Source organism: Mobula birostris, chromosome 27 (genome assembly GCF_030028105.1).
Source record: "Mobula birostris isolate sMobBir1 chromosome 27, sMobBir1.hap1, whole genome shotgun sequence".
Taxonomy (NCBI): Eukaryota; Metazoa; Chordata; class Chondrichthyes; order Myliobatiformes; family Myliobatidae; genus Mobula; species Mobula birostris.
Genome location: NC_092396.1, coordinates 2,912,111 through 2,927,125, shown reverse-complemented (window position 1 = coordinate 2,927,125; position 15,015 = coordinate 2,912,111). Strand labels below are relative to the sequence as shown.

The 15,015-nt window shown below is 43.6% G+C and overlaps 1 protein-coding gene across 3 annotated transcripts in view; it reads right to left on the bottom strand.

The window, feature by feature from the left end:
• Positions 1–15,015, bottom strand: part of rap1gapa (RAP1 GTPase activating protein a) — a 459,159-nt gene that overhangs the window by 319,249 nt on the left and 124,895 nt on the right. The window contains exon 1 of one of the 3 annotated variants that reach the window (XM_072244703.1): positions 10,821–10,950. The exons of the other annotated variants lie outside the window; for them this stretch is intronic. Within the exon in view, the coding sequence (XP_072100804.1) occupies positions 10,821–10,864 (44 nt within the window). The 5' untranslated portion in view covers positions 10,865–10,950. Of the gene's footprint in view, positions 1–10,820; positions 10,951–15,015 lie in introns of those variants that run through there. 3 annotated transcript variants of the gene reach the window in all.

Sequence of the window (15,015 nt, the reverse complement as noted above, 5' to 3'; positions counted from 1 at the left end):
AACATGGGAGAAAGGGAAGAAGTCCAGGCCAAACACAGAGCCCACCCATCATCTCAATTTCCTGTGTTTGGCCCATATCCCTCCAAGTACTTCTTAAAAGGCACTACTTGCCTCAAACACTCACCACCCTCTGCATGAAAGATTTGCCCCTCAGCTCCTTTATAAATCTTTCTCCTCTCATCCTGAACCTATGTCCCATAGTTTTGGACTCTACCACCCAGGGGAAATGATTGTAACCATCTACCATATCTATGCACCTCATTATTTTAAATATTTCTATCAGGTCACCGCTCATTTAAAGAACATACTAACTAAGAGCAGGATTCAGCCACCTGGCCTGTCAGGCCTGTCCGCCATTCAATAAGCTCATGCCTGAACTGGCCATAGGCTCAGTTCCAGCTACCTGAATTTTTTTGACACACAATCAACGTTTCAAGATCCACTTTTTCTCCTCCGCCATCAGATTTCAGATGGACAATGAACCCATGTACCAGACTTCAAATTTTTTTCTTGCTCGCATTTTCCTCTACTTATTTAATTTTATTTTATTTATACCGTGGACTCTGGCCATCGGTTATTCGGGGGTAGCCGCTTACTTAGAACAACTCTTCATAAGCAAAAACTAATCGAGATAATAGCTGGGATTCTCTTTGCTTGTTTGGGATACTATGCCACTTATTTGGGACAGGGGACTGTTGCCCAACAGTTTCTAACTAAAGTTAGTCGTGTGTACATGTGTGGCCGTTAGACACTACGTCATACTTAGAGTGAGCAGTTTTTAAAAAGCCTCAGTTGCATGTGTTTGTGGTTCTATTCTATTATAGTTCTACTGTAATTGCCTACTAGAAAATGAATTGCAGGTTTATATATGGTGACATTGTACTTTGATATTAAATTGATTTTGAACTTTGTATGAAGGCAGTCTTATCTTCACTAGGTATCTGTGCTGAGTTTGCTCATTTACAGTCAATCAAACTAAAACGCCAGTGTACACTGGATAAATTCCTCCACCAATCTCTATTAGGAACCAATACACAGTTTTATATTACTGTAGTAGGATTGATAATGTCCTAACTTGTTACATATTTCAGTTAAATACATAATTTGTTACTCAGTTTGTTTTTTTTTGAACCTCTTTAACTATTTCCATGAAACTTTGGCCAATTAGGGTAACTGCTTAATTGGGCAAAAATGTCCTGGTCCCAACGAGTCCCAATTAACCGGAATCCACTGTGTGTGTAATAGCTATAGTTTTTCTTTTATTATCATTATTGCATTGTTCTACAGCCACAAAACAACAAATTTCACAACATATAACAGTGATGTTAAACCTGATTCTGATTCCCCATAACCCTTAATTCCCCTGCTATTCAAAAACCTATCGAACCTACTTAATGAGTTGATCTCTACTGTTTCCCTGGGCAGAGAATTCCACAGATTCACTGCTCTCTGGTAAAAGCAGTTTCTCCTCATCTGTGTCCTAAATCTATTTCCCTGAATCCTGAGGCTGTGTACCATAGTTCTCATCTCAGTTACCAGTAGAAATAACATTCTCCTATGTTCCAACGAATAAAGACACAGGCTGGCCAAGCTCTTGCTAAATTTCAAGTCCTCTGGGCCTGGCAACATCCTTGTAAATCTTTTCTGCACTCTTGCCCGTCTGACCATGTCTTTCCTATAACAAGGTGTCCAAAACTGTGCACTGTACTCCGAGTGTGGGCTCAGCAGTGATGAGTTGCTGTACCTCTTGACTAAAGACGGTGAATAAACACATTTAACTGATCTGGTCATGCATTAAGCAAAATAACCTTCCCAAACTAAAAATAAAATTAAAATAGACTACTTCTGAGTATCTTGATTGACAGTCACCCTATAATTCACGTCCATTCCATGATGAGGAGACCTTTCCCCAGCAGGTTATATTGTGTCTGAAGTCATGTAAAACAATAATTTGTTTGATTGTCTTAAACAAAGTTCCTCCTTCACATGAAACACTTTGCAAGAACAACATTCCATCTCTCAAAAACCTCACACTGAATCCAATCACACTTAGAAATGAACCAAGTACCTGCCATAAGAGCATGAGATATCAGAGCAGAATTAGGCCACTCAGCCCATTGAGTCTGCTCTGCCATTCCATCATGGCTGATTTATTATCCTTCCCAACCCCATTCTTCTGTTTTCTCCCTGACACCCTGACTAAACAAGAACCTATCAACCTCCATTTAAAATATACCCAACGACTGACCTCCACAGATTCACCACTCTCTGGCTGAAGAAATTCCTCCTCGCCTCATCTTGCTGGGTGGGGTTGTAGACGAAGAATTGGAAAGTGGTAAGTGAATGTCTGTTCTACCAGATATAGTCCATCTGAAATTGCTACCTGTCACTAATCCAAACCTGTAACGTCCAGGTGTGAACAAGGTATTGAACATCGGGCACCATGGTAGTGTAGCAGTTAGCAGCATGCTATTACAGCTTGGGGTGTCAGAGTTCAGAGTTCAATCCCAGAGTCCTCTGCAACGCGTTTGTACATTGTTCCCATGGAACAATGGTTCGGTTTCCTCCCACATTCCAAAGACATACTAGTTAGTAGGTTCACTGGTCATTGTAAGTTGTCCTGTGATTAGGCTAGAGTTAGAAATCGGGGGCTACTGACCAGTATGACTCAAAGGTCTAGAAGAGCCTGTTCCACACTCTATCTCTAAATAAGCTAACACAAAAAATAAAAGCATTGGTGAGAGCTGTAGCAAAGAGAAAAGCCCTCACAGCCCAAGTGAATAAAACAGATACACGTACAAGCACTCAGGTGCACAGGAGAGTACACAGATACTCATATACACAACCTTCATCACTGCACTTTACCAACACTATGTCCACTTCGATAACTTTGCATTAAAATTAACATTTTTGCTCTAATTGTATTCTTTCTTGTAAAAACTGTGTGTGTATAATGTACATTTTGTGAATAGAATCATAGAGTTATTGAAGACTACAGCACAGAAACAGGACCTTCGGCCCATCTAGTCCATGCTGAACCATTTAAACTGCCTAGGCTCATTGACCTGTACCAGGACCATAGCCCTCCATACCCTCCCATCCATGTACCTGATGCACCATCAATTACTCCAAAAGACTGGAAATAGAGTAAATACTGAAAGGCTTTTATTAACAGTAAATGGACCAACGTCCATGCTGAGTGTCTGCCCTGGACTGAGAGGAGGAGCAGTGGCACAATCGCCTTTATTCAGGGGTCTGTGGGAGGAGCCACAGGAGCAGTCAGCAGAGGGGCGCGTCCAGACAGGTAACCCAGTTACTACATAGGCCTTTGACAAGGTTCTACACGGAAGGTTAGTTAGGAAGGTTCAATCGTTAGGCATTAATATTGAAGTAGTAAAATGGATTCAGCAGTGGCTGGATGGGAGATGCCAGAGAGTAGTGGTGGATAACTGTGTGTCAGATTGGAGGAGGGTGTGTAGTGGTGTGCTGCAGGGATCTGTACTGGGTCCAATGTTGTTTGTCATATATATTAATGATCTGGATGAAGGGGTGGTAAATTGGATTAGTAAGTATGCAGATAATACTAAGATAGGTGGCGTTGTGGATAATGAAGTAGGTTTTCAAAGCTTGCAGAGAGATTTAGGCCAGTTAGAAGAGTGGGCTGAAAGATAGCAGATGGAGTTTAATGCTGAAAAATTTTGGTAGGACTAATCAAAATAGGACATAAATGGCAAATGGTAGGGCATTGAAGAATGCTGTAGAACAGAGGGATCTAGGAATAATGGCGCATATTTCCCTGAAGGTGGAATCTCATGTGGATAGGGTAGTGAAGAAAGCTTTTGTTATGCTGGCCTTTATTAATCAGAGCATTGAGTATAGGAGTTGGGATGTAATGTTGAAATTGTATAAGGCATTTGTAAGGCCAAATTTGGAGTATTGTGTACCGTTCTGGTCACTGAATTATAGGAAAGATGTCAATAAAATTGAGAGAGTACAGAGGAGATTTACTAAAATGTTGCCTGGGTTTCATCTCCTAAGTTACAGAGAGAGGTTAAACAAGTTAGATCTTTATTCTTTGGAGCGTAGAAGGTTGAGGGGGGACTTGATAAAGGTATTTAAAATTATGAGGGGGATTGATAGAGTTGATGTGGTTAGGCTTTTTCCATTGAGAGTAGGGGAGATTCAAACAAGAGGACATGGGTTGAGAGTTAAAGGGCAAAAGTTTAGGGGTAACATGAGGGGGAACTTCTTTACTCAGAGAGTGGTAGCTGTGTGGAACGAGCTTCCAGCAGAAGTGGTTGAGGCAGGTTCGATGTTGTCATTTAAAGTTAAATTGGATAGATATATGGACAGGAAAGGAATGGAGGGTCATGGGCTGAGTGCAGGTTGGTGGGACTAGGTGAGAGTAAGAGTTCGGCACGGACTAGAAGGGCCGAGATGGACTGTTTCTGTGCTGCAATTGTTATATGGTTATATATATATATGGTTTACCACAGTACCTATCCAAACTTCTCTTAAATGTTGGAATTGAGCTCATCTACACCACTTCCACTGGTTCCACACTCTCACCACCCTCTGAGTGAAGAAGTTTCTCCTCAAGTTCCCCTTAAATATTTCCCCTTTCACCCTTAAGCCATGACCTCCAGTTGTAGTCTCACTCAAACTCGGTGGAAAAAGCCTGCTTGAATTCACCCTATCTATACCCCTCATAATTTTGTATACCTCTATCAAATCTCTCCTCAATCTTCTTTGTTCTAGGGAATATAGTTCTAACCTATGCAATCTCTCCTTATAACTCAGGTCCTCCAGACCCGGTAACGTCCTTGTAAATTTTCTCTGTACTCTTTTAATCTTAATTACATCTTTCCTGTAGGTAGGTGACTAATACTGCACACTATACTCCAAATTAGACCTCACCAACGTCTTGTACAACTTCAACATAACATCAAATCTCTTGTACTCAATACTTTAATTTATGAAGGCCATTGTACTAAAAGCTTTCTTTATGACCCTATCTACTTGTGATGCCACTTCGATGAATTATGGACCTGTATTCCCAGATCCCTTTGTTCTACTACATTCCTCAGTGCCCCACTGTTCACTGTGTAAGACCTACTCTGGTTAGTCCTCCCAAAGTGCAGTTCCTCACACTTGTCTGCATTAAATTCCATCTGCCATTTTTCAATCCATTTTTCTAGCTGGTCCAGATCCCACTTGAAGCCATGATAGCCTTCCTCGCTGTTCATTAGATTAGATTAGATTAGATTATGAGGACACTCAGTCCTCGTTTATTGTCATTTAGAAATGCATGCATTAAAAATGATACAATGTTCCTCCGGTATGATATCACAGAAACACAAGACAAACCAAGACTAAAACTGACAAAAACCACATAATTATAACATATAGTTACAACAGTGCAAAGCAATACCGTAATCGTACGGCCAGATTTGGGAACAGATTCTTTCCAACTGTGATAAGACTGCTAAATGGATCCTGACCCGGATCTGGGCTGTACTCTCCAAATATCCGGACCTGCCTCTTGGTTTTTTTGCACTACCTTACCTTCCATTTTTTTATTTTCTATTTATGACTTATAGTTTAAATTTTTAATATTTACTATCAATTTGTAATCCAGGGAGTGGGAAGCGCAGAATCAAATATCGCTGTGATGATTGTACGTTCTAGTATCAATTGTTTGGTGACAATAAAGTAGAAGGTAAAGTAATTGGATAAGAGCAGACCATGGGCACGGTGAAAAAAAGTCCCAATAGCCCATCATCTCATGCAGACGGTAGAAGGGAGAAACTCTCCCTGCCATGAGCTTCCAGCACCGCAAACTTGCCGATGCAGCATCCTGGAAGCACCCAACCACAATCCGACTCTGAGTCCGTCTGAAAACTTCGAGCCTCCGACCAGCCCTCTGACACTGAGCACCGAGCTCCATCTCTGCCGAGCGCTTCGACCCTGGCCCCCCGCCGCCAAGCAACAGACAAAGCCGAGGATTCGGGGCCTTCCCCACCGGAGATTTTGGATCGCACAGTAGCAGTGGCAGCGAAGCAGGCATTTCAGAAGTTTCACCAGATGTTCCTCTGTGCTCTCACGTCCGTCTCCATCAAATCAGAATTGTGCACGGCCTCCTACTTGACAGATTACAGATACTCGTCACTGGAGAGGCCGCGCGCACTGCATCGCGCTGCCATCGTCTCCTCCTCCCCCAAGTTTACACCCCCAATCTTGGTGTCATTTCAAATTTGCTGATCCAGTTAACCACATTATCATCCAGATCGGAGATATAGATGACTAACAACAACAGACCCAGCAGTAATCCCTGTGGCTCTCCAGTAGCCACAGGCCTCCAGCCAGAATGCTGTTTATGTGATGGTAAGATTTGTTTTATTTGTCACCAGCAGTGAAATGCATCGTTTGTGTCACATCAATCAGCAAGGATCACACCGGGCAAATGTCACTACATATCTGACGCCAACAGAACATGCCATAGTATACTAACCCGAACTATACGTACTGTATTCTGTACTCTACTGTACTGTATACTGTACTCTATACATACTGTGGACTGTAGGTGGAAACCCGAGCACCCGGAGGAAATCCATGCAGTCATGGGGAGGGCGTACAAACTCCTTACAGACAGTGGCGGGATTGAACCTGGCCTTACACTGGCATTGTGCCATGTGGGGCTAACCACCCTGCTCCTGGTGCCACTCCGGGCTTTTCACACACCTGTGTGGACATATACCTGTGCTCATGGCAATAAAGTCAACCATGTACTCGGGCACAATCTGTCACGCATACATACGTGTATGAAATCACTCTGACATCATCTTTTGGGCACATACACGTGCACACCCACAATCATTACACAATTGTACACACAAGAACACTCACACACGTATACACACACGCACACTCACACACATACATACTCACACACATACACACACACACACACACACACACATACACATACACATTCACACACACATATTCACACACATATACGCACACACATACACACACATTCACACACACATACACACAGACAGACACACGCGTACACACACACACTCACATACGTACATACTCACACACACATACATACTCACACACATATACACACACAGACACACACACACACACACACACACACACGCACGCACACACACGTTGTAGACTCAGCCATCTCCATCATTGGCACAAACCTCCCCACCATTGAGGACATTTTTACGAGGTTGTTCCTCAAGAAGGAGGCATAAAACCACCCTCGGGCCATCACTGGAGCAGAATTAGGCTATCTGAGCCATCCGGGCCTTTGCATTTGCTCTACCATTCCATCACGGCTGATGTTTTTTCCTTCTCAACCGCATTCTCTTGTTTCCTCCTTGTAACTTTTCATGCCCTGACCAATCAAGAAGCTACCAACTTCCTCTTTAAATATATCCAACAGAAAGTGGCATCCATCATTGAAGTTCCTCAGCATTATCGAGACGCCCTCTTCACTTTACGGCCGTCAGGGAGTAGGTACAGGACCTTGAAGACACACACTCAACGTTTTAGAAACGGCTTCTCCCCCCCGCCATCAGATTTCTGAATGGACAGTGAACCCATGAACACCACCTCCTTTTGCAATATTTATTAGTTCTTCTATTGCAACTTATCACAGAATGTTATGTCTTGCACAGTACCCTTGTGACAAAACATCAAAATGTCATGACATACGTCAGTGGTAAACTTCATTCACAACACACACGCACGCACTGTCTCCCTGTGACCACGTGGATTTCCTCCTGGACTCCACTTTCCTCCCACATCCCAAGAGTGCATGTTTTAGCAGGTTAGTTTCTCACATGGGTGTATTTGGTGGCATGGGTTCGTAGGGCCAAATGGGACTGTCAGTACAGTGTAGCTCTAAGTAGAAAACGTTCGAAAAATCGGAGGACTAATTTGGTTGGTAGGAGATTTATCTACTGTGAGCACCCTGATTGCCTACAGATTTACTGAACTAAACGACTGCAGGGTATGTAACTGTTGCCAACTGACACACACACAGCCAGACTGTAATTATTTTGATAATAGTGTTTTGTTTCATTGAAAGAATGCACACTTTGGATCATTTCAAGAGCTGCTGCCTAATTACATTAAACAATTTATAGCAGAATGCTTGGCCGAGAGTAAGTTATTCATGTTAAAGTGCTCTGCACAGGACAGCTCACGTACGGGCTAGAACAGAATCAGTCAGGATGTTTCAGAATTAAAATAACAGAATTAATTCCTGGAGAATGTTGCCGGGAATGGAGGACGTGAGTTATATGGAAGGATTGAATATGTTAGGATTTAATTCCTTAGAACATAGGAGGCTGAGGGGAGCACAAATCAGAGAAAATCTGCGGATGCTGGAAATCCAAACAACACACAAAATGCTGGAGTGGGGGAACTCAGCAGGCCAGGCAGTATCTATGGAAAAGAGTAAGCAGTTGACATTTTGGGCCGAAACCCTTCTTTTCCATAGATGCTGCCTGGCCCCCTGAGTTCCCCCACTCCAGCATTTTGTGTGTGTTGCTAAGACTGAGGTGAGATTTGATTGAAGCGTACAAGATTATGAGGGATATAGATAGGGTAAATACAAGCAGGCTTCTTGCCGCTCAGGTTGGGTGGGACTACAACGGGAAATCATGGATTAAAGGTGAAAGGTGAGGGGGAACTTCTTCACTCAGAGGCTGGTGAGAGTGTGGAATGAGCTGCCAGCACAATTGGTACATGTGAGCTCAATTTCAACATTTAAGAGAAGTTTGGATAGGTACATGGATGGTTGGGGTATGGAGGGCTATGGTCTAGGTGCTTGTTGATGGGAGTAGGCAGTTTAAATGCTTCAGCATGGACTAGATGGGCCAAAGGGCTTGTTCCTGTGCTGTACTTTTCTATGACTCTATGAGAAGTCTCCGAACCATCTCCCAAGCAGCTGAAATACAGTGGATTCTAGTTAATTGGGGCAGTTACTTATTTGAGGTGAGGGCCTCCATTGGTCGGAGGTGACCGTGGATATCGCATCCTGGCTGCCTTTCCCCCGTGGTTTACCCTCCGAAGCCTTCCCTATGAGTGGGTGTAGCCACAAGGCAGCAGAGGTTTGAGTTTTCCTTTTCCTAGGTGAGCTGCCAACCACAGCCAACGAGCCCCATATACTGAAAGCAACTGGTTTTAAGGCACCTTTGGACTGTCTCCTAACGGTAGAAACATTTCCGCCGGCCTTAGTAGCAAAGTTGCACATGAAGGTGAGGCGTTCGGCTTGGTTGTCAGAGGTTATTTGAGGCGCACACCATTGGGAGCATTTAATAGGTAGTGGGAGCTTGTCTCCATTACCACCCCGGCTATAACAACCTTAAGGAATCATTTACTTAGACCAACTCTTAAAGAACAAAATCTACTTGACAAAGAAGCCAGGATTCCCTTTGTTTATTTGGAACACTATGCCACTTAATTGGGACAGAAGACAGTTGCCATACAGTTTCTAACTAGCATTAAGCCTGGTTTATACTTCTGCGTCAAAGCGTCGCCATAAGGTCTGTGTCACCGCAAACCCTACGCAAAGCCGGTGCGGAACCCTACGCGACAGCTTGCGTTGCTGCGACGCGCACCTCTCCCAAAATGTAACCGCGCGTTGCGGCAACGCAGAACGCAGCAACTGTGATTGGTCCGCTTGGTAGCATCGCATGTCATCCTACGCTGCAATAGCTTCCCATTGGGCAGGGAAGGAACTCTGGTTGCAATGCTTTCCATAAAGCTTTACAGTCCTCTGAAATTATGGAGGACACATTTCGCTTTTACGAAAAAAGATGCTCATGTCTTGTTTACCCCGAGATTACCATGACCATGAAGCCTTGCGTGGGCAGGTGAGTGCGCATGCGTGACGTGCGTGAATTGCCGAGCGACACAGACACACCAATGCACAAGTATAAATGCTCACAACGCGCGTTGGCCACTTGCGGATGTTACGGCGCCCAGTTACCGCAGAAGTATAAACCAGCCTTAAGTCACGTACACTTGTGAGGCCATTAGACACTGTACTGTGCTTAGAGTGAAGAGTTTGAAAATAGCAGCAGTTACCTGTGATTGTGTTCAAAAGCAGTGATTTTGTTGCCAATAGTCAGTGAGAAATAAGCAGCAAGACAATTTGGAATTGTTCTGCTCACTGTGGTTTCAGGCGTTCAGGCTTGGAGATGCCAGAAACGGCCGTGAATTGAAAATAAAATGATTTCACTACTTTAACAAGTTAGAAGCTGCAAAGAGCTTGAAGGCATCAACAATCATCTTGAACGTTACAATCAAAATGAAGGTTTGGAGGATGCAATCATTGAAAACATTGCATGACGGCAGTCCATTATCTGCTCTAGGTGTCTGCAATGATTACAGTCAATCAAAAGAACACAGCAGCACACACTGGATGAATTCCTCCGTTGATAATTATGAGGAACTACTACTCAGTTTTATAGTACTGCAGTAGTGTTGGTAGTATTCTATGTATTACATTTAAGTACATAATTTGTTACTCAGTTTGTCTTCTTCTTATACCTTTTTAACTATTTCCATGGAATTTCAGCTAATTGGGGCAGCCACTTAGTTGGGCCAAAGTATACTGGTTCTGATGTGTCGTAATTAACCAGAATCCACTGAATTATAAGGACATGGGCTCAAAAATGACCAACTATGACAATTTGGCTGAGTATTTAACAAGATCCAGTGTAAGAATCTGTCAATGGTTTTACATCCCACTGTGTGAATATCACTGTTTCATTTTCACCACTCACCCTCCATACGCTCCAAATGTAAAGCTCCTTTTCCGTCTCTCCATCTTTTATCCCTGGAACAGACTCTTAGCAATGGAACACCGAGGGGAAAGGTAGATCGTCCCTTGAGGATGCCAGTGAGCGAGTATATTCCACACAGCCCGCTTCCTCAAGAATCAACTGCTGCCATTCAGCCAGAAAGGAGAAGTTCAAAGCTGCATTTCCTGTATCTCATAGCAACAGCTACACTCCTGTCAACCAGAACTTCTCAGTGTAAATCACCAGCAATCAGCCTCTTTGATTCACAACTCTGAGTGTAAATCGTATCATCTGCCCTCACAGCATAGAATCCCTCCAAATGCAGTTTCTCGCCCACATCAATTTGTTAAAATCAAAGCAATTTTATTATTTATTTAGGACCAGGGACAGTATGTCTATTCATTATCAGTAGAGAAAATGTGCATGATAATCAGCCAATTAATTCGTAGATAGTTGCAGATAGAAGCAGCCTTGTTTCAAATCCGACAGCAATGTTAACACGTGCTCTTCAATGTTCAAAAATCACATATCGCTCTAACCTCATATTTTTAAAGTGCCAGACCAGACACAGTCTGCTTTGTTTGAAGAAGCAGTGTACAGTAAATTCTGAATACCATTCTTTGTCTGGTCCTTGTAAGACTGTAAAGCCGAAAACGCTTTTTACAAATTAACTGTACCAGGCACCAGACTGCGTCCCACAATGGCAGAGGTCTGTCGTTTTCGGTGAGGTTGCTAAATGCAGCTCTCCCTAGTGTGCAGTAAATGTTCAGTTTCCCCATCAAAGTCGGTGTGCTGATGCTCTGCGCTCGCAAGCCATTTTACTTGCATTTGCCACGGTGCACATGTGCAGAACGAGCTCTTTTGTTGAGTGGCAGGCTCCCCAGATACTTCATTTACAGATCAAACAGCTTTGCAGACAAAGACATCTGACGTCACGGTCTGGGCTCTCCCATGCTCCCAGGAGGGCCATAAGTGCTACGAAAATTATGTGCTTTAAAATGCACTCAGTGGCCACTTTATTAGGTACACCTGCACACCTGCTCGTTAATGCAAATTTCTAATCAGCCAATCATGCGGCAGCAACTCAATTCATAAAAATATGCAGATATGGTCAAGAGGTTCAGCTGGTGTTCAGACCAATCGTCACAAAGGGGAAGAAATGTGATCTAAGTGACTTGGAATGAACATGGTGTCAGACGGGGTGCTTTGAGTATCTCAGAAACTGCTGACCTACTGGGATTTTCACACACAACAGTCTCTAGAGTTTACAGAGAATGGCACGAGAAACTAGATACATCCAGCAAGCGGCAGTTCTGCGCGGGGAAACACCTTGTTAATGAGAGAGGTCAGAGGAGAATGTCCAGACTGGTTCAAGCTGACAGGAAGGTGACAGTAACTCAACCACACGTTACAACAGTGGTGTGCAGAAGAGCATCTCTGAACGCACAACAAGTTGAACCTTGAAGCAGATGGGCTACAGCAACAGAAGACCATGAATGTACTCTGAGTGAGCATTTTATTAGGTGCAGGAAGTACCCAATAAAGTGGCCGCTGAGTGCAGAAACATGTCTCTGACCGCGGTACCTCCCCTTGTCGTTACTTGTACAGTGGGGTTACAGAGCTATGAAAGGTGGGCACTAGAGCACATGTCTGCACTTTAGGTTGGTTATAGAGGATTGAGTTTCACAGTGCAGAAACATGCCACTCAGCCCATCCAGTTCATGCTGACTAAGATGCTCATTTCAGCAAGTCCTATCTGTCACACCTGGACCAGAATCATTTCCTCTGGCAGGTCTTTCCACTTACTGGTCACCCTCTGGGTGGAAAATATTTCCCCTCAGGTTCCCCTCCTCACCTTAAAACTATGTGGTGATTTGTCCACCCTGGGGAAAAGACTAAGTGTTGAGAATCAGGTTTAATATCCCTGACATATGTCATGAAATGTGTTGCTTTGTGGCAGCAGTACAATGCAATGCATAATAACAAAATTACAAGAAGAAATATATTTTAAAAAGTAAATTAATTAAGTAGTGGAAAAGAAACCAAAAAATAGAAAACAAATAGTGAGGTAGTGTTCATGACTTCAATGCCCGTTCAGAAATCTGATGACAGAGGGGAAAAAGGTGTTGAGTGTCCTGTATGTCCTTCTTGATAGTGGCAATGAGAAGAGATCATGTCCTGGGTGATGAGAGTCCTTAATGATGGACACTACCTTCTTGAGGCATCGCCTTTTGAAGATGTCCTTCATTCTGGGGAGGCTAGTGTCCATGATGGAGCTGGCTAAGTCTATGACTTTCTGTAACTCTTTCTAATCCTGTGCAGTGGCTCTTCCATACCAGGCTGTGATGCAATCAGTAAGAATGCTCTCCACGGGACATCTGTGGAAATTTCCAAGCCTTTGGTGATGTACTCCTAATGAAATATAATCACTGTCTTTGTAATTGCATCAATATGTTGGGCCTAGGATAAATCTTCAGAAACGTTGACATCCAGGATCTTTCCACTTGATGAGGACTGCTGTGTGTTCCTTTAACTGCCCCTTCCTGAAGTCCACAATCATTCCTTGGTCTTACTGACATTGAGTGCAAGGTTGTTGTTGTGATACCACTCAACCAGCTGATCTGTCTCACTCCTGTACGCTTCCTCCTCACCGGACTAGAAGGGCCGAGATGGCCTGTTTCCGTGCTGTAATTGTTATATGGTTATCTATAACCCCTCACGGTTTCCTACAACTCTGTAAAGTCACACCTCATTCTCTGATGATCCAAGGAGTATAGTCACAATTTGCTCAACCTCCCTCTATAACTTAGTCCTTGGGTCTCGGCAACATCCTCATAAAAAATTTCTGCTCTCTTTCAAGCTTAGCGGCATCTCTCCAATAGTAGAGAGACCAAAACTAAACACTGTATTCCTAATGTGGCTTCATCAAAGTCTTGTTCAACTGCAACATAACTTCCCAACTGCTGTACTCAGAGCCCTGAATGATGAAGGCTAGCAGGTGAAAAGCTTTCTTCACTACCCTGTCTACCTGTGACACCACTTTCAAGGAACAATGCTCCTGTACTCCAAGGACCCTCTGTTCTAGAACACTGCCTTGTGCACTGTGAAAGTCCCACCCTCATCTTCTCAAAATGTAACACCTCATACTTATTTGAACTAAACTCCATTTCAAAGCACACAAAATCATAGAGGAACTCAGAAGGTCAGGCAGTATCTCTGGAGGGGAATAAACAGTCAACACTTCGGGCCAAGAACCTTCATCGGGACTGGAAAGGAAGGGTGAAGAAGCAAGAATAAAAGGTGGGGGAGGCGAAGGAGGACAAGCTGGCAGGTGATAGGTGAGACAAGGTGAGAGGGAAGGTGTGTGGGTGGGGGAGGGTGATGCAGTAAGAAGCTGGCAAGGACATAGATTGAAGAGATAAAGGACTGAAGAAGAAGGAATCTGATAGGACAGGAGAGTGGACCATGGGAGAAAGGGAAGGAAGTGAATGGTAGGTGAAGAGAAAGGAGAATGAGGAACCAGAATGGTGAATGGAAAAAGAGAGAAGGAGGAGGGAAATTGATGCTCCTGCTGTCAGTTTAGAGGCTACCTGGAGGGAATATGACATGAGGTTCCTCCAGCCTGAGGGTGACAGTGGGGAAGGCCATGGATTGACATGTCAGAATGGGAATGGGAATGGGGAATGGGAATGAGGAATGGGGAATGGGAAGGGGGATGAAGAATGGGAATGGGAAATGGGAATGGGAATGGGAATTGAAATAGGTGCTCACTGGGAAATCCGGCCTGTTGTGACTGACAGAGTGAAGGTGTTTGACTTCCAGAGGTCAAGGCCAATGGCTGGAGTCACGGCTGTGAGTACAATTAAAGTGTGCTGCATGTTGTCTCTTTGTAAGCAATCCCATTCCTTTTTCATTGAACACAGAACATAGAACATACAGCAGAGTACAGGCCCCTTGGACTGTAGTTTTAAACTACTCTAAGATCAATCTAACCCTTCCCTCCTACACATTTTTCTGTCATCTATGAGTCTACCTAAGAGTTTCTAAAATGCTCCTAATGACTTTGTCTCCACTACCATCGATGGCAGGGCATTCCACACACCCACCACTCTGTGTGTAAAATCCTTATCTTTGACATTAGACCATAAAACATTATAATTTCTTCCCATCGAGTCTG